This window comes from Hippocampus comes, unplaced genomic scaffold, assembly GCF_001891065.2.
Source record: "Hippocampus comes isolate QL1 unplaced genomic scaffold, H_comes_QL1_v1.1 scaffold194, whole genome shotgun sequence".
NCBI classification, from domain to species: Eukaryota; Metazoa; Chordata; class Actinopteri; order Syngnathiformes; family Syngnathidae; genus Hippocampus; species Hippocampus comes.
The window spans coordinates 823,712-839,947 of record NW_017805828.1 but is presented as its reverse complement, the minus strand read 5'-3'; the positions used below and the strand labels follow the sequence as shown (position 1 = coordinate 839,947).

Genomic DNA, 16,236 nt, shown 5'->3' with positions numbered 1-16,236 from the left:
CTCAAGATGTATTACTGTCAATCAATCTCTGGGTCACTTGTGTTACGATGCCTGATGCGATGGTATTATGGGGGGGGGGGGGGGAATCCCTTTAAGGCACAAAGGGGAGATTGGCTGCCCCCTACAGTCCATTATGTTCGGTTCGCTTCAATCAGGGGCGTGTTGCCAGAAAATTTTCAGCGGGGTGGCCGAGGTGACGCAACGCCTCAGCGAGAGTGCCCGCGTAATCGTTTGCAGTCTTGTCGCCGAGAAGGCATTGTTTTGTCATATATTCCGGTCTCAAATTCAGACGGCCCCCTATTGAGTGGGGCTGTCCCTAATATTCTGGCCGGCGACTTAACCTGTCATTGCAAGCCAAGCATGACAACGCAATGTGCACTTGCACGTCTCAATAATAAACACATTGCTAAATGGATACCTGACGACCTAATTTTTGTTTTGGATCTGCTTAATGTTATGTCACTAGTGAGAAGAAACAAGTGGCCCAATCCTGCTATGATTGTCGACTTACTAGTAGACTGTACGTCAATTTCCAGGTAGAGAGGAAGCTTTACCTTCTTTCCATGCAGGGTTTTTTTTTTTGTTTTTTTTTGTAAGTCTTCAATGGACTGTGACAAAACGCTGGAGATTAGGGCCCCGACGCCACGCAAGCTGCAACTTGCAACCAAGTGGAAACGTCTTCCCTTATTTTCCGTCTGTCTTTCTTGGGTGTTGTCCCGGCCCGGGGCTTAAATGTCACGAAAGCTCACCGCCTCCCGTTAGCGATAAAGGAGCACCGTGCAACAAATGTGCTACCGTGTGCTACTGAATCACTTACCGGAAAGTGGAAAAAAGTGATGAGATTTTTTGGGGGGGATGGGATTCAGTGCATGCACACAAAAGAGCAGAGTAGTTAAAAATAAAAAAAAGTGTCATCAATATGGAGAGGAGCCATTAACACTTTCGGTGGGCTTCCTCTATCTTTGTTTTTTTGGGGGGTACAAGTCTGAGCAGGCCGACGATCGGGCAAAACCAGACATGTCGGAGGAGGAGCGACATAAACCCCCCTTCCCGTAAGTGGCTGATAAAGCTCGAACCCCCACTCACCCCCTGCGCTGCCATTATTGGATCACGCAAAAAGCTTCATAACCTGTTACACGAGTTGTATACGAAATACTTTTGGTTATCTTTTTCAGCAACGAGTGCCTCGAAGCATTTTTTTTTTTTTTTTAGAGTCAAAGAAAGTTCAAATGTAGGTTTCAGCTTGTTATACACCAGAACGGAACGGATATACTTTGTCAATGCCAAAAGCAGAAATAATCCTTTCTGGTGAAGTGAAAAAGTAGACAACAGTAAATCTTTTCAGAAACCTGCCATTATTTAATGACTCTAACCTCAAATAATATTCGGATGTTCTAGTAGGCTGTTCCCGACATTTTTTTTCCCACTTTTTAGCAGCAACCTGGAGATGGTGTCGTCACACTAAACCGCTGTTCACAACACAAGGAAAAAAAGGCCGGATGCATGATTCCTTTCAGGTGTTGTTGCAATCGCATTTTATGATGTCTGCCATTGAACATTTCAACAAGGGTGTGTAGACTTTTGATATCCACTGTGAATATTGATGATCGATGATCACTTAAAAACTGTAGGTTTCCGCAAGGATTTTCACACGTGTCATGTAGAAAAAAAAAATTGTGACGTAGTGCTACTGAGGTTAGCAAGCTGGAAACAGGCATTAAATCGGAATGAGGCACTTGGACCTGTAGTGTAAATCCGGTTTGTTTGTTTTTTTTAAATGAGGGAAGATCCTCATTGCTGCCGAGTGATGGCTTGAACTTCCAAAGTTAATGTGGAAGGAGGGTTCGATGAGGCTTACGCTTGCCCTCCTGGTTATTCACGTTCCTTCACGAGGCACACGCTTCTTCACCTGGAAGCTAAGTGCTACGTAGCGCCATTCGGCTGCCTTCTTGCTGGGATGGAAGACTTCGGTCCAGGTGCCGGTCAATGAAAGCCACCTTTGCGGTACAGCTGGCAGTTGAGCCGGTCCAGGGACTGAAAGATTCTCTGCTCCTCAACGGAGATGGACGTGGGCGCCGGGTGTCGGCGCAGGTACTGTTGCTGGTACTGCTGCGAGGTCGTCCTGTGCGCTTTGCCGCCACGTTCCTCCGGCGGACCGTAAGCGTACATGTCGGTCAGACGGCGCTGGCTGGCAGTTTTCGCGCCTGTGACAGAAAACTTCATGACGTCACTTGCCAGTTTGGACGGTGACTATTTTGTTGCCGACAAACCTTTGTTTGGGTGATCTGCGGAGTACCCTTTGGGAGATAGGCCGACTGGATTCGTAGCCTGGAGACATGTGATCTAGAATGTTTACGAAGCGTGTTAGAGTGCAGAATCTTATCGACGGGCACCACTCAATGGCCACAGCAAAAGAATAAAACGTTATCGTTGGTTTCAAAAATGTCATTGAAATGTGAACATCTAAAAAAAAAAAGACACCTCCTTACCTTAAAGAATTCAGGAGGTTTCTTATTGGTTGAACCAGAAGGCCATCGGTTCTGATCCGCACCGGATTTGTTCGTGGCCCGCCCACCCGTCGAAGCCTGACATCGAGGGGCCCCGGCTTTGTCTGAGAAAGTTGAAGCAAATGGAACATCAAAAACCAGACGCGTAAATGACATTATCAGCTAAGTCGAAGGTTCGTTTGACTGAGGTTGATTGACACTCGACAACCTATTCATTAGGTACACCTATCAACAATGCTGACTTTTGATTGACGCTGCCAGTTACATTAATTTAACAGCAGGAGTCGAAAGTGGTGTACAACAGGAGAGGTGTTCCTAATCTTTTGGTTTTGGAAGACACAAATGGGGTCCAAATCTTAGACACATATTTGCACCGCGACAATGAAAATAAATACACAAAAAATGGTCATGGGCTAATGTAATCTGCTGTGCTTAGTCATAAAATCAATTATTTTGTTAGAATATATATATATATATAAATTACAATCTTTACCGATAAAAATTATGTATTTTATATATGTAGATAGTATATATATTAAATATTTACCATATCTTTTATTTTAGATACGAATACAAATCAAGATTACATTTCATTTACATTTAAAATAATTTTGGACAGTTTCTGTCCACATTTTTGTCCAGTAGTGCATATGTAAAAGATAATGTAAAAAAAAATAAACAAATCTTTCATTAATGAAAATATTTTCATTTCTAAAATGTACTCATTTCCTTTACATGATGTTGATTGTATAACTGAACCTGAAGCAGGTCACAACCCATGAACATTTTTGATGAGGGTTCAGGTCATAGTTTTTAAATTTTATGACTAAACAATGAGAGAATTTTTTTTTTAAATGACATATTATATAACATTGAAAAAAACTGAGGCCATTGCTTTTCCATGGCAACATAAAAGAAGCGTTAACAAAGCTTTTGTATTGGATGTCATTACGCTGTGCAGGTGTTCCTAATGATGTGTCCAGTTGTGGCCCCGCGGTGCTGATGAAGGCGTTGCGGACATCCTGGCACAGCTGATAGATTTCCTCGTCGGTGGGGGTGCGGTCTAATACTTTTTCTCCTGATGTCGCCCCCCGCCCTCTGCCGCCCGCCGGCGTCTGCGGATGACCGAAAGCGGGCGAGCCTTTCCAGCTGCTGTCGGGGGTGGGGCGGCTAAATGAGGGCAGCAGGCGAGCGTTGATGACGGCGCCATCGCCCGTCATAAGTCGTTGCGTGTCCTTGTGCGTCACCTCCTCAGGAGGCGGAGGAGCGAGCTGATGGCTGACGCGAACAACCTGGTCGCTGCCGTGTGGGCCCCTTGTGGGGCCCCCTTGCTTCATTGTGGTCTGTAACTCCCCCCGGATCCTGGCCACAGGGACCGGGGATTGGGCGGCAAAGCCCGAGGAAATCAGACCCGCCCCGACCCTGGCCAAGTAGTCCCCGCGAGGGATGTGCGGCGCCACCGTGTCGGTGCCGACTTGAATCCCGACATCTGCCCACGTCTGCGAGTGACCGTCTCTCAGTCGCGGCCCTTCGGGTTCGCCCGCCTCCTCGTCCAGCCAGCGCAGCTTCTTGGAGGCGTTCTTGTATTCGGCAGCCTTGGACCTGGCTTTGGCCACTTCGATGCTGTCACACACCAAAAATTGAACGGGTTTGGTGGCGTTGGCGTGAGTCTGCGGCGAATCTGCTGGCGTTTCGCCGGGCACAGTTTTAAGGATGCCTTTCGTGAACTGGACTCTGCAGGCCGCGGGCGATGAGGCCTTTGACCCGCTGGATTCTTGGCTCATGTGGCACTTTGGGCTTCCCGTATTCATGTGCTTCCACACACTGACGTCGGCTGAGAACTTGTTGAGGTTATTCACAGAGGCGCAGGTTTCCTTCTGGGTGGGCAGGTTGTAGTTGAGGTCCGCGGGGAGCCTGTGAATGTGCGGCTTGACGGCGACGAGGGTGGGCACTGACAACGGAGGACGCGTGTCGTTGGGGCATTTGAGATCTTGGACGGGATTTTCCGAGTAGTGCAAGACGGCGCTCTTGAAGGGTTCCTCGTTCTCCAGGCTGTCCTGACTGGACAAACTGTCGGACTTGGAGCAACAGGAGACGTTGTCGTCCTGAAATGTGGAAGGACAACGTGATGAGTGGCATATATTCACTCTTTGAGCACCGTTGACTTGAAACGTCATCAACGGGAATCGTAACAAGGAGGGCCAGTGATGGAAATGGTCATACGTTTTTTTATGGAAATGGTCACGGCAAAGTCTGGGACAGCTCTTGTTTGATCATGAAGAAGGGAAAGTTTAAAAAAAAATAAATAATGGCCAGCAGATGGCAGCATTTGGGTCACTTTTGGATTAGATGACAGTGTGTCACTGAATGCGGAAATTCGACTGTGACAAGCAGCTTGTTTGACATCTTAAATTTATAACAAAGAGTGCCATATGACAGAGCTTATTTAAATGTTCTACTGGCGATTACAAAAAAAAAATGGAATAAGGTAGGAACAAATTTTGGGGGACGGATGGACACAAGGTATCCTGCAGGCAGATGTACAACCCTGAGAAAAAGGCTGCATTGCTTCCCATTGCCAAGAGATGGAGACATTTATTCAGTCTATTGAGGAATATTGTTGACAAGAAACCAAAAACAAAAATAACACTCTCGACAAAGACTTTTTTTTTTTTTTTTTTAATGAAAGCTGGCAATTTGAGCAGGAAAGGTTTCTGTTGGAGAGCCCAACTCTGGAACGTACCTGTCCACTGTGCTCCAGTTGCTTCTCTTGCCTCTTTGGAATCTCCTCCTGCCTCTTTGGAATCTCCTGCCACGTCCTGACACAAGGGCTCTGCTCCTGATGACCCGCACACGTCTGCGCCAGAGTGGGCGTGGGGCGAAGCGGGGATTCTGACAACGCGGTGGCGGCTTTGGAAGTAGGGACGCTGCTTGTTTGACTGAGGACATAAACAGACAAGTGGACAGCTAGTTGCACTGTAGCGTGAACCACCATTTTTTACATTCTCATTTTATTCTCATTGTCAATTTTATGATGTAAACCTGCACAATCGAATGAGATCCAAACCTGCAAAGGTAACAATGCCCAATTTTGGACGGCGGTCAGTGTGTTTGTTTCTTTGGTCAGCTCAATCTGACACAGTTGCTACATTTTAGTAAATATTGAGCAGTCACAGAAATAAACTTTTTTCATGTGGCTTAATTTCTGAACCAAAACGGTTTTGGATTGTGACTACAAACGAATGTAGGGTTTTTTTTTGTTAGCTGCAGGTGTATTCATCAACATTATAATAAAAACGAAAACAATACAAAATACATCACACAATGTAGCTTTTAGGGGGGGCGTGGCCTACTTAGTAATATCTGAAGCGCTGACTCAAGCTCAGGTTGATCATTTTGTCTTCTCCTTGCGCTTTGCGAGTGTTGTCATTTTGTATTCACGCGTTTGGTTAATTGCCCGTCCAATAAAATGCTAAACGAGCATCATGAGTGTAGCTTTACTGTTTTTTTTTTTTCACTAGCTCCTTGAAAGTGCTGTCATTTTGTATTTGTGCGTTTGGCTGTTTATTCAGTTTCCAAAAATAATTAGAAGAAATAAATAAAAAAATAAATAAACGATTGAAAGTGTATATGGGAGTGTGGCTCTCTCTTTTTTCTTTTTTTTTGTCTCTTCAACTCAAGCGGTGGTGTAGCAAGTCAAATTTTGTGTCATAACGCAAGGAAAAAAAAATCGGCCAAGTACCGGCAAAACTCAGAATTTAGGACAGTTGTAAGTCGAGGTACCACTGTACCGATTACAATTTGATAGACAGTGTTACCTGTTGACGTTAGCTGCCAGTCTGGGGCCCCTGATTTGACTGAGGGCATCGTCCAAATGTGGACAATCTCTTTCCAAAGCGAGGCGCTCGCATTGGGTCGGCCTGTGAGAGGGAGGCATGTAAGCCCTCTGGAACTGCTCAGTGGCATCATGGATCTTCTGCCGGCGCTGCTGCAGGACTTCTTCACGCCGCCGTTGCTCCTGCAGTACCCACAACCTCTGTTTCTCCCTCAGATCCCTGACGCAGCCAGAAACAAGAAACTGAGACTCACCACATTAGGTCGTTCCACACTTTTGATTTGACACTACCAATAAGGACACATCATTTTTCTTGAATGGCGAAATGGACGCCAGTCGAACTTTTGCAGGTGTGAAATTTTCCAGTCATGTACTCTGCAGTATAAAGGTTGAGTGTAGGTAACAAAAGGAGATGATAGCCTGGTATTCTACCTGCATCTGCGGTTAGTCTCCTGCACACATCTGCGAGCTCGCTCTCGGTTCACCTTCTGCTCCTCAACCAGAGCGTCTCTCTCCTGCCGGAGGCTCGACATCACTCATCTCTGTGTGGGGGACAGAAAACCTCAAGTCTATCAGTCATTTGGGAGCAGAAATATTCCTGCTGCTGCCACTCATAAATGTGATCAAACGTGCAATGGCAGCTAGCCATTGTATACTAGCTTCGTAATAGTTGACGTGACGTCGGAGATTTTCTTTAAAAGAAAACAAAAACCCTTCCAGCTGTGCAATGTTCTCCTGTATACCTCCATCCTTGCTGCAGAGCCTTGACGTTTATGATGTCACGGTGATGTATAATGTGGAGCCCCTTAAGCTTGCGTTGTGCTGAATATGTCGATTAGAAACTAAGTTAGGTAAACCCAATTAGATAAAATGGTGGCGAACTCATACGTCAGTTTTAGCTTCGTTTGCTAACAGGTCGCTAACGATAAAAGTTCTTATTCATACGCCCGCTAAAATGTTGTCGCACCCATCAAAATGACGTCAATGTTGTTGGCTACCGTCTCCGGTGACTTGTGTTTGACTTATTCAACGACGTTAGTGGAAAAAGGGAGCGCTCACCTGTCTGTTTGTGAACGGGGCAGTCATCATTAGACGACTCAGGACGCATTTCCTTGACAACGGTTATTGTGTGCGTACCAAAAATTGGCCCGCAGAGGCCGCTTCACACGTGAAAGATAGATGCTTTTTTTTTTTTGGTTTTGTTTGTTTTTGTTTTTGTTTTTAAGCCGGAGGTAGCATTTTATGAACTTATATAGTAGCAAGAGATATTGCGTGAAAGAGATTCATAATTTGACTGTGCACTCTGATAGGTCACACCTGCATCGTGCCATCCCAAGTGTGACCTCACACAAAACTGAGCGTGGTGACCACAACCTCGTGGACACTCGAGCAGGCGGGCAAACCGGAGGCTGACAGGATACAGAGACAACCTTGATTTTGTTATTTTAGTGAGATCCTCAGTGAGACTGATGGAAAAGTCACAGACAGATCTGACTTCCTTTGAGGTGGGTGGAAATTTAAGGATCATTACATCATTTTATTCATATTTCCCCCAAAATGGGTTTGGTGATGCTGGCGTGCATGCTTATTACTCATGATTTGCTACCGTTTTTGTTGTATTGAAAAGAGCAAGCCCATGCTGTGTCATAATAATGACTGCACTCTTGAATATGTTATCTTCTCATGTCACTGAACAATGTTAAAACCTTAGAAACACTTCTTGGCAATATGGAATAAATACTCCAAAAAAAGCAGAGTATATTACTTAATTTTTAAGTAAGATTATCTGCCAATAGAACATCACCTTAAAAGTAGTGTGTTTGGACAAAAAAATGTACCAACAAAAGGAACGTGTTTCTTTTTCATTTTGATTTTATTTCATCTTGGTCAGGTTTACATTTTTGCACAAGACTCCACTGCAAACTGCAACCACCATAACAAACGAATGGGTCAAATTAATACAGCTTGAACAGCGTCAATGAGTATCCTTGTTTGCATGTGGAGCTGTACCTAATTATGTGGCCCATGACTGCACACCCGCTCATGTCAAATCCTCATGAGCTAATCCTATCCGACAATACTTAGAATTGGATGAAAGGAGAAGTCTCGCTTAGTCATCGTAAGCTGCAGCAATTACCGGCTGCCATCAGGCCATCACTCAAATTAAATCAGTGACGAGATTTACTCGGTTTGGTGATTCACTTTTAAACGATGGCCTCTCCCGAACACCATATGTTGATCTCCGAGGGACTCTCACATGTAAACCCGTCGAGGGTTGCTAATAAAAAGCTTGGCGACATGCTGCGAGTGTCCTCCCTGGGCTCGGCCTCCTTCAAGGCTGAGCTTGAGGGTGTCAAGGAGGCCAGATGATGAGTCTGTGGGTGGTGTCCTTCGTGGGGAGAGAGTAATAACTCGGCTCTGCAGACTTGTCACTTCTTCGAAGCTCTCCGCAGGATATATGGACAGTTGGGTTGGTGAAAATAAATTAACCTTTGCTGCCCATGCGCGTGACAAAAAAAAATAAAAAATACAAATAAGTGCCGTTACACAACAAGAAATGGCTCAAGAGTCTCCCATATGTTCTCCTGTGTTCAGATGACGTCATAGCAAATTGGCAGATGACAGCCAAACTGTCAGGATCGGCATCATGGAAGGCTGCCGCCCTCTTCCATCACCATCCCGGGGCTCCAGCCTCTCCCTGACCGAAGAATCTTTTTTAGAGGCCGTCGTGTGCGGCAACGTTCCCGAAGTAAAGCGCTTGCTGGATGAGCTTCCGGACATTAACATCAATAGCGTCAATTTCACAGGCCAGAACGCTTTGCAACTGGCTGTGGCCAACGAGCGTTTGGAGATCACTAAATTGCTCCTGGAGAGGAAAGAGCTGACCAGGATGGGCGACGCATTGCTTTTAGCCATTCGGAAAGGTTACGTGCACATCGCGGAGGCCATCCTGAGCCATCGGGCCTTTGCGGACGTTCAGAGGTTGACGTCCAGCCCCAGTCAGGTGGACGTACATCGAGACCTCTTTGCTTATGACGAGAACGGCAGCCTTTTCTCCAATGACATCACACCCATCATCTTGGCCTCCCAGTGCCAAGACTACGAGATAGTGCGCTTGCTTCTCGCCAGGGGGGCCCGTATCCAGCGGCCCCATGACTACTTCTGCTGGTGCGGCGCCTGCAGCCAGCAGCAGGCCGACGACTCCTTCAGACACTCGCAGTCCCGCATCGACGCCTACAAAGGTCTCGCCAGTCCGGCCTACTTATCGCTTTCAAATGAAGACCCCGTGATGGCGGCCCTGGAGCTGAGCCACGAGCTGGCAGTCTTGGCGAGCACCGAGATGGAGTTCAAGGTAAATATACAGAGGACATGACATGTCATCTTCAATGAGTTCAGTTGGTCTCAAGTCAAGGAATGTTTAAGAGCTTGTCCTGTAGAAGGTTTCGACACATCGTCCACTCCCAGGGCCAAGAAACTAAAGGCCTGAGTACCAGTTCCTAAACATCTTCAGGGTGCTTTAAATCTGTCCATTGGTTCATGTCAAACTATAAAAGTTAGCAGACTTAAATTCTGAAATGAGACCAGTGCACCATGCTGACCTGTGTTTTCCATTCCCTTGCACCAGAACGACTATAAGATCCTGTCCATGCAGTGCAAAGACTTCATGGTGGGCCTCTTGGACTTGTGTCAGAACACGGAGGAAGTGGAGGCCATCTTGCACGGTGACTCGCTCGAGAGTGCGCAAAATCTGGCCAGGTTAAAACTTGCCATCAAGTATGAAGTTAAGAAGGTGAGTTCTTGACAAAAAAAAAAAAAAAAAACTCTAAACAAACAAAAAAGACTCCCTGTCTTTATATATTCTCGCTCCTGTAGTGAGTACTTCTTCTGTGCCTGTCTGTCAGTTTGTGGCTCATCCCAATTGCCAGCAACAGCTACTCTCCATCTGGTATCAGAACGTTTCCGGACTACGTCAACGGACTCTGGCAGTTAAGATTCTCCTGGTCCTCGGGGTCGCGGTTGGCTTGCCCTTTCTAGCCCTCGTGTCCTGGATTGCACCATCCAGTAAGGTCAGCCATCAGAGAATCTTGTGTCGGGTCTTGAGGGTGATACCCGCAACGATTTTGCCTTTGTACCCTTCAAGACGTTTACAATTTGGAAACATTTACTGTATGTACCATTTTGGACCCACAAAAAGTGCACAATCTTTAATTTGAAGGTACAACAGTTAGCTCTGCATTAGCATGTACAAAGTAAGGACTTATCGACCTGGGTCTTACAAACCTACTCCTAACTACCAACCTACCGAAAATGGATTCCAACTGTTGCCCCATTTCTGGTGTTCCATCCAAAATGATCCTGTTCCTGCCTGTTTCCCTCATTCCATTAGTTAGGGAAGCTGATGTGTGGCCCTTTCCTGAAGTTTGTGGCCCACGCCGCCTCCTTTGTGACATTCCTGTGCCTCCTGGTCCTGAACACAGCCGACCGCTTCAACGGTCCACCGCTTATGCCCAACGTGACGGTCCATGATCGGCCCTCGCAGCTCTTCCGCATGAAGATAACGCCCTTCACCTGGATGGAGATTCTCATCATGTCCTGGGTGCTAGGTTATGTGTTTTCCTACCGATCGATCAACATACCAACCTCCTCGTCCAGTGAACAGTTGGTAGTCGCGTCCAGTAAGACGTCAATGTTGACAGGGTGATGGTTTTCTGTGTTTACAGGGAAAATTTGGAAAGAATGCAATGACATTTGGTCGCAGGACATCAGAGAATATATCTCAGAGCCGTGGAACCTTCTGGACTTCAACATTTTGGCCGTCTTCACCGGCTCGTTCATTGCACGGCTGATGGCGTTCTGGCACGTGTACGCCGCTCAGCGCTACGTGGACCAGCACCACGCAAACCTGTCCTGCGCCTCCTTGCCCGCGGACGTTCAGTATTTTCAGCTCGGTAAGTCAGAGTAGAAGTCCTCTTGTCATCCACATGAGTTTGGTTTTACAGCATCAGGCGTAGCTTTTCATCGGTTTCTTGTCAGTACTGTCTTCATAAGAATTCTCAATTCTTCAGATTTTGAAGGAACCACCTGATCTTTCAAAATATGCCAAATTCAACTGATTGCTTTTGATTGATTCAGCTTCACTGCATTGTTGTGTTTTACACTTGCAGCCCGAGTCAAGTGGCTTCCTTCCGATCCACAGCTCATTTCCGAGGGCTTGTACGCCATCGCAGTGGTGCTCAGCTTCTGCCGCATCGCTTATGTGCTGCCAGCCAACGAGAGCTTTGGCCCGTTGCAGATCTCGCTCGGTAGGACGGTGAAGGACATCTTCAAGTTCCTGGTGATTTTCATCACCGTCTTTGTGGCGTTCATGTTCGGGATGTTCAACCTGTACTCGTACTACCTCGGGGTCAAGCACAGTACCTAATTATGTGGCCCATGACTGCACACCCGCTGCACGACGCTTTCACCACGTGAGTTGCTGTTCGGACCGCATTCATGCTGCATTTCCGATCGGATTCAATTCTACACAAAACCTGTATTGAAAAGAGACTGAAAACAAAATAGTTTCTCTCTGATGAACTTCCGGAGGGAAGACATTTATTTCTTCAAAATTAGTTGTCGTTGTGTAAGAACTAGCTAGTGCTCCACTCGCAGACGTAAAACGTTTTGATAGCCTTGCTAGCAGTGTGAACTGAGTGACAAATGCTAACATAGCTAACTGTAACGACTGCAATCTGTGTTTTTCCAGATTAGACAATGAATTTTTGACTGCCAGAAGCCGGTGGTTTTTAGGTTGTCACAAGACGCAACACATTCACCACGAATGATACTTGGGGCGACAACTATCAAATTTTAAATAAGGCCGCGGATAGGGAATGTTTTGCTTCGCCAAATGTTCTGCATTGTCTCCATTAATGCTGCTTGGTTTACATTCTTCCGTGTTGTAGATGTTTTTTTTTTTCTGCCTTCGAAATCCCAAAACCGATCGATAAATCAAGATCTCAGCTGCAGTTGACTTAAGTGCCGTAGCAAAGTATAGATTACTTTGTTTCTTCCCACCGATCTTCATCAAAGGCTGGAGGAAAGCTTCAAAACACTTTTCTGGGCCATCTTTGGCCTGTCAGAAGTGAAGTCGGTGGTGATCGATATCGACCACAAATTCATCGAGAACATCGGCTACATCCTGTACGGCGTCTACAACGTCATCATGGTGATCGTCTTGCTGAACATGCTCATCGCCATGTTCAATAGCTCCTATCAGGAGATTGAGGTACACTTTGCAAAAACTGGCATGTTAGGTTCATTGATGACTTTTCGATTGATCGTTGGTGCGAATGGGAGTGTGACCGGATCTTTGTCTATACGTGTCTATGTGGCCCTGAAAAAAATGGTTTTGTATCTTGTACAGGGTGACGCTGACGTGGAGTGGAAGTTCGCCCGAGCCAAATTGTGGTTTTCGTATTTCGATCAAGGCACTTCGCTGCCCGTCCCCTTCAACCTGCTCCCGAGTCTCAGCCCAATCGCTGCACTCTTGCGGGGACTCAAAGGATGTCTGTGGGAAGCAGCTCGAGGAAAAGTCAGAGAAAATATGCAGGGTGATGAAATGGAGCGAAACAAGGTGGGGAACATAAACCAGTCCGGGATTTCATTTTTTGAAACTTGGTTTTGTCGGCCTCAAGTTTCTTCTTCTGTTGTTTTGGGTCTTAGTTAAGTCAACAAGAAGACTCCGGAGTGGACGCATCTGCTTGTCCAACACCTTATCAAGTAAACAATCGATCAACTTACCCACCTATCCGCCTGCCCTACCTCAACTACCAGCTGCACCACCTTCCAACAATGCCTAGCTTCCTAAACAACTACAGTGCCCCCAGTAAACCTACCAACCGACCAATGTACTTACTGTATTATATTTATCCAGGAACTACTAATTAGCATCTACTGACCAACTACCTACCTACATCCTGCCTGACCTTGCTAACAGTATTTCACCGACTGTACCTACCTACGCCCACCTACTTAACCTACAACCTACTTAACTTCCCACAAAAGAAACCTATCTACTTATCCCTACCAACTACACCTATTGTACCTTCCCACATCTACTTAATGACCTACAACTACCTTCTTAAACACCTAGCTATAGTAAAGCTAGGAAGCTAGCTCCCTATCAGCCAAGCTAGCAGGCGCAGCGACTGTATTTTCTCTCTCCCAGGGCTAAAGGGAGGCTTGACCAATTCATGGGGGGCGGGGTTCTGATTAGGCTAAAGCACCCATTAGCCCCGGTGTAGTGTCAACCTTGCTAGCTCGCTCTTCTTCCCCCTACCAAGTACACTTAGCTACCTACACTTACTTGCCTACATCTACTGCAGTCTGCCAACCAACTTCACCTACCTACTGTACTTATCACTACAACCTACTCCTAGCAACTACACCTAGCTACTGCTATGACCTATTTAACCCCAACATTCTCACCCTTTATTCCGGGAAACTAATCAGTAATTTTTGTTGTTTGTCAGGTAAGAAGCTAAAACTTGCTGATATTTTATACATTTTGAAGCCTCCATATTTATTGTTCATATCAATTGACTAATTCCAAAATAAAAAATTTAAATGAAATATACCACCAGATACCAGTACGTGTATGTACAACAGTACGGCCGACGATGTTTTTCCAACTCCCCCCACAAGGTGGAATTTAATCACCATGTGTATTGGAAAGCAAGGTCAAAGGTTCCGAGGGATACACTGTCGTCATCATCAACTCTTCATTTCAGTGGTTTTACCTCGAAACACGGTGACATATCGTTCGGGATCAGCCTGTCATTTTGAAATTAGCCACCTCTGTTTCCAATTTCCAGAAGATCATGAACCGCCTCGTCAAGAGGCACATCCTGAAAGCGCAGCGGGACAAAGAAAACGACGGGGTGAATGAAGGTGATTGCGCACATACAAACACACACATACGCACACACACGCCGTGTTCTCGACGTCTCCGTTGCAAAACATCTTGTCCCCCAGGCGAACTGAACGAGATCAAGCGGGACATCTCCAGCCTCCGCTTCGAGTTGCTGGGGATGGGCAAGCGGGAAGTGAGGACCCTGGCCGAGCTTGCCAGACAGCTGAGGCAAATGACACAAGGACACCATGCGTCTCATTAGGTTGCATGCAAGGATACGTTCCATGTCAGGGCACACTCCTGTACATCTTGAATATGCTCTGTTTTGATTGTGATGCTGTCAGATAGGTTGTGGCTTGCAATGTTCTACTACGCCACTGTTTCCACATAATAATAAGGAAACAGCTAAATAGCAATATGCAACACGTCATTTCTAGAAATTTCTGCCTGGAATTTGCAAATAATCGCTTGGGCAACATTCCTAGAAAATCATAATGCCCCATCGCTGGCGAACTATTTTTAGAACAGGCCCGCGAGATACTCATGTGGTCCTTGCGGGGCTACCTGGTGCTCGTGGGCACCACATTGGTGACCCCTGCATTGAACCAATGTTTTTATTTGATTAAATGATGAGCTATTATTAGGGCGGCACGGTGATCCACTGGTGAACACGCCGGAGGGGCGAGGTTCGATTCAGGCTTTGGCCTTCCTGTGTGGTGGTTGCATGATCTCCCCGCGCCTGTGCGGGTTTTCTCCGGGTACTCCGCTTTCCTCCCACATTCCAAAAACATGCATGGCAGGTTAATGGAGCACTCGAAATCGTCCGTAGGTGGTGTTGTGAGCACGAATGGTCGTTTTTCTATGTGTGCCCTGCGATTGGCTGGCATCCCATTCAAGGTGTACCTCGCCTACTGCCCGAAGACGGCTGGGATAGGCTCCAGCACGCCCGCGACCCTCATGAGGATCAGCGGATTAGAAAATGGATGGATAATTATTATCCCAATAAAAATAATGAGACTTAAGTATTTCTTGATTCAAATAAACTATTCAACCTGTTTCGATTTTTTAAAAAAATGCAAATGTGGCCCTTGAGCACGAAAATGTATACTCCCTGGATTTAGGGTGTACTGTAGATGGGACATGCTGAAAGTCACAACAACGTTGAACGTGGCCTCCACATTGCGTCCATATCAGAGATAACCACACGATGGCGCTGTCGAACTCTGCCAATTTTGCCACATGACTTCTGATGTGGATTTCATAATCAGATTGTTTTGTTTCAATGGGGGCGCGTGGGGGTTAGAACAAGGATGTGGTTGTATCATGCTTGATAGCCTTTGCGATAAGAGAAATTGACCTGCTGTCAGGGGGCATAAATGTAGGCCATTCTTCTTCAGATGGTGCCAATTCATATGTCATGTCGAGACACCTTACACATGAGGCAGGTCTTTAGGCATGAAAAGAGAATCCAACTGAAAACTCACCGAAGGATCCCGTTTTTGAGTTCAGGGCAAGTCAAGTGAAGAACTCGCATTTAGGTTCAGAGCATGTTGTCAAGCTCAAATAATGCCGTTTTAATATAAAGGGATGGACCATAAAACTAGATTTTTTTTTTTTTTTGGTCAAACGACAAGTTGTGCAAAAAGTACAGAAACAATGACCGGTTGGACCTTCAACAGTTTACAGAAGGTCAAATGAAGTTCCCTTGGAAATGTTCCCTGCATTTTACGTGGATCGTAACATTTCCCAAAAACTTTGCTTTTGTGAGTTGAGTAGTTTCGCGAAGTCAAGTCAAAGTGTCATGACAGTGGCACAACAAGCAGACGTCGCCGAGTTTCTTGATCATGTAGCAAATCTGGATTGGCGCTGCCGCCGCACATCTGCAACACGTCGCACTGATACAAACATGACTGTTAATCTACAGTCACAATGTAGGCCACACAATGAACCCCCCCCTTCCCGAATACACACACACCAACCACTGATAGCGACATGGTTAT

The 16,236-nt window shown here is 46.1% G+C and overlaps 2 protein-coding genes across 5 annotated transcripts; one reads left to right on the top strand and one right to left on the bottom strand.

Annotated features, from left to right (window-relative positions):
- Positions 1-1,424: 1,424 nt before the first annotated feature.
- On the bottom strand, positions 1,425-14,402 carry cep126 (centrosomal protein 126). 4 transcript variants are annotated; one of them, XM_019887316.1, is made up of 9 exons: positions 14,315-14,402; positions 14,124-14,231; positions 6,775-6,884; positions 6,326-6,562; positions 5,251-5,446; positions 3,460-4,612; positions 2,490-2,611; positions 2,271-2,343; positions 1,425-2,204 (listed from the first exon to the last, which is right to left on the bottom strand). In XM_019887316.1, exons 3-9 carry the CDS (start codon positions 6,873-6,875, stop codon positions 1,984-1,986), a joined length of 2,103 nt encoding a protein of 700 aa, XP_019742875.1. In that variant the 5' UTR covers positions 6,876-6,884; positions 14,124-14,231; positions 14,315-14,402; the 3' UTR covers positions 1,425-1,983. The 4 variants fall into 4 exon arrangements, with proteins under 4 accessions (XP_019742875.1, XP_019742876.1, XP_019742877.1 ...); XM_019887317.1 differs by having other exon boundaries at positions 14,309-14,387; XM_019887318.1 differs by lacking the exons at positions 14,124-14,231; positions 14,315-14,402 and adding an exon at positions 7,086-7,508.
- Positions 8,207-14,498, top strand: trpc6b (transient receptor potential cation channel, subfamily C, member 6b). Its single transcript, XM_019887305.1, is given in 13 exon segments — positions 8,207-9,026; positions 9,029-9,694; positions 9,968-10,132; positions 10,245-10,409; positions 10,730-10,946; positions 11,064-11,291; positions 11,508-11,756; positions 11,795-11,810; positions 12,415-12,610; positions 12,749-12,958; positions 13,048-13,104; positions 14,199-14,274; positions 14,359-14,498. Coding segments are annotated over 13 exon segments (2,451 nt in total). The 5' UTR covers positions 8,207-8,960.
- The last annotated feature ends 1,738 nt before the right edge of the window (positions 14,499-16,236 follow it).

Excerpts from the sequence above, each read along its gene's own strand:
- cep126 (XM_019887316.1), bottom strand. The coding sequence starts at position 6,875 with ATGTCGAGCCTCCGGCAGGAGAGAGACGCTCTGGTTGAGGAGCAGAAG. Across the intron at positions 6,563-6,774 it reads GAGACTAACCGCAGATGCAG|GGATCTGAGGGAGAAACAGA; the intron begins GTAGAATACCAG and ends TGGCTGCGTCAG. Across the intron at positions 2,205-2,270 it reads CGCAGATCACCCAAACAAAG|GCGCGAAAACTGCCAGCCAG; the intron begins GTTTGTCGGCAA and ends TTTCTGTCACAG.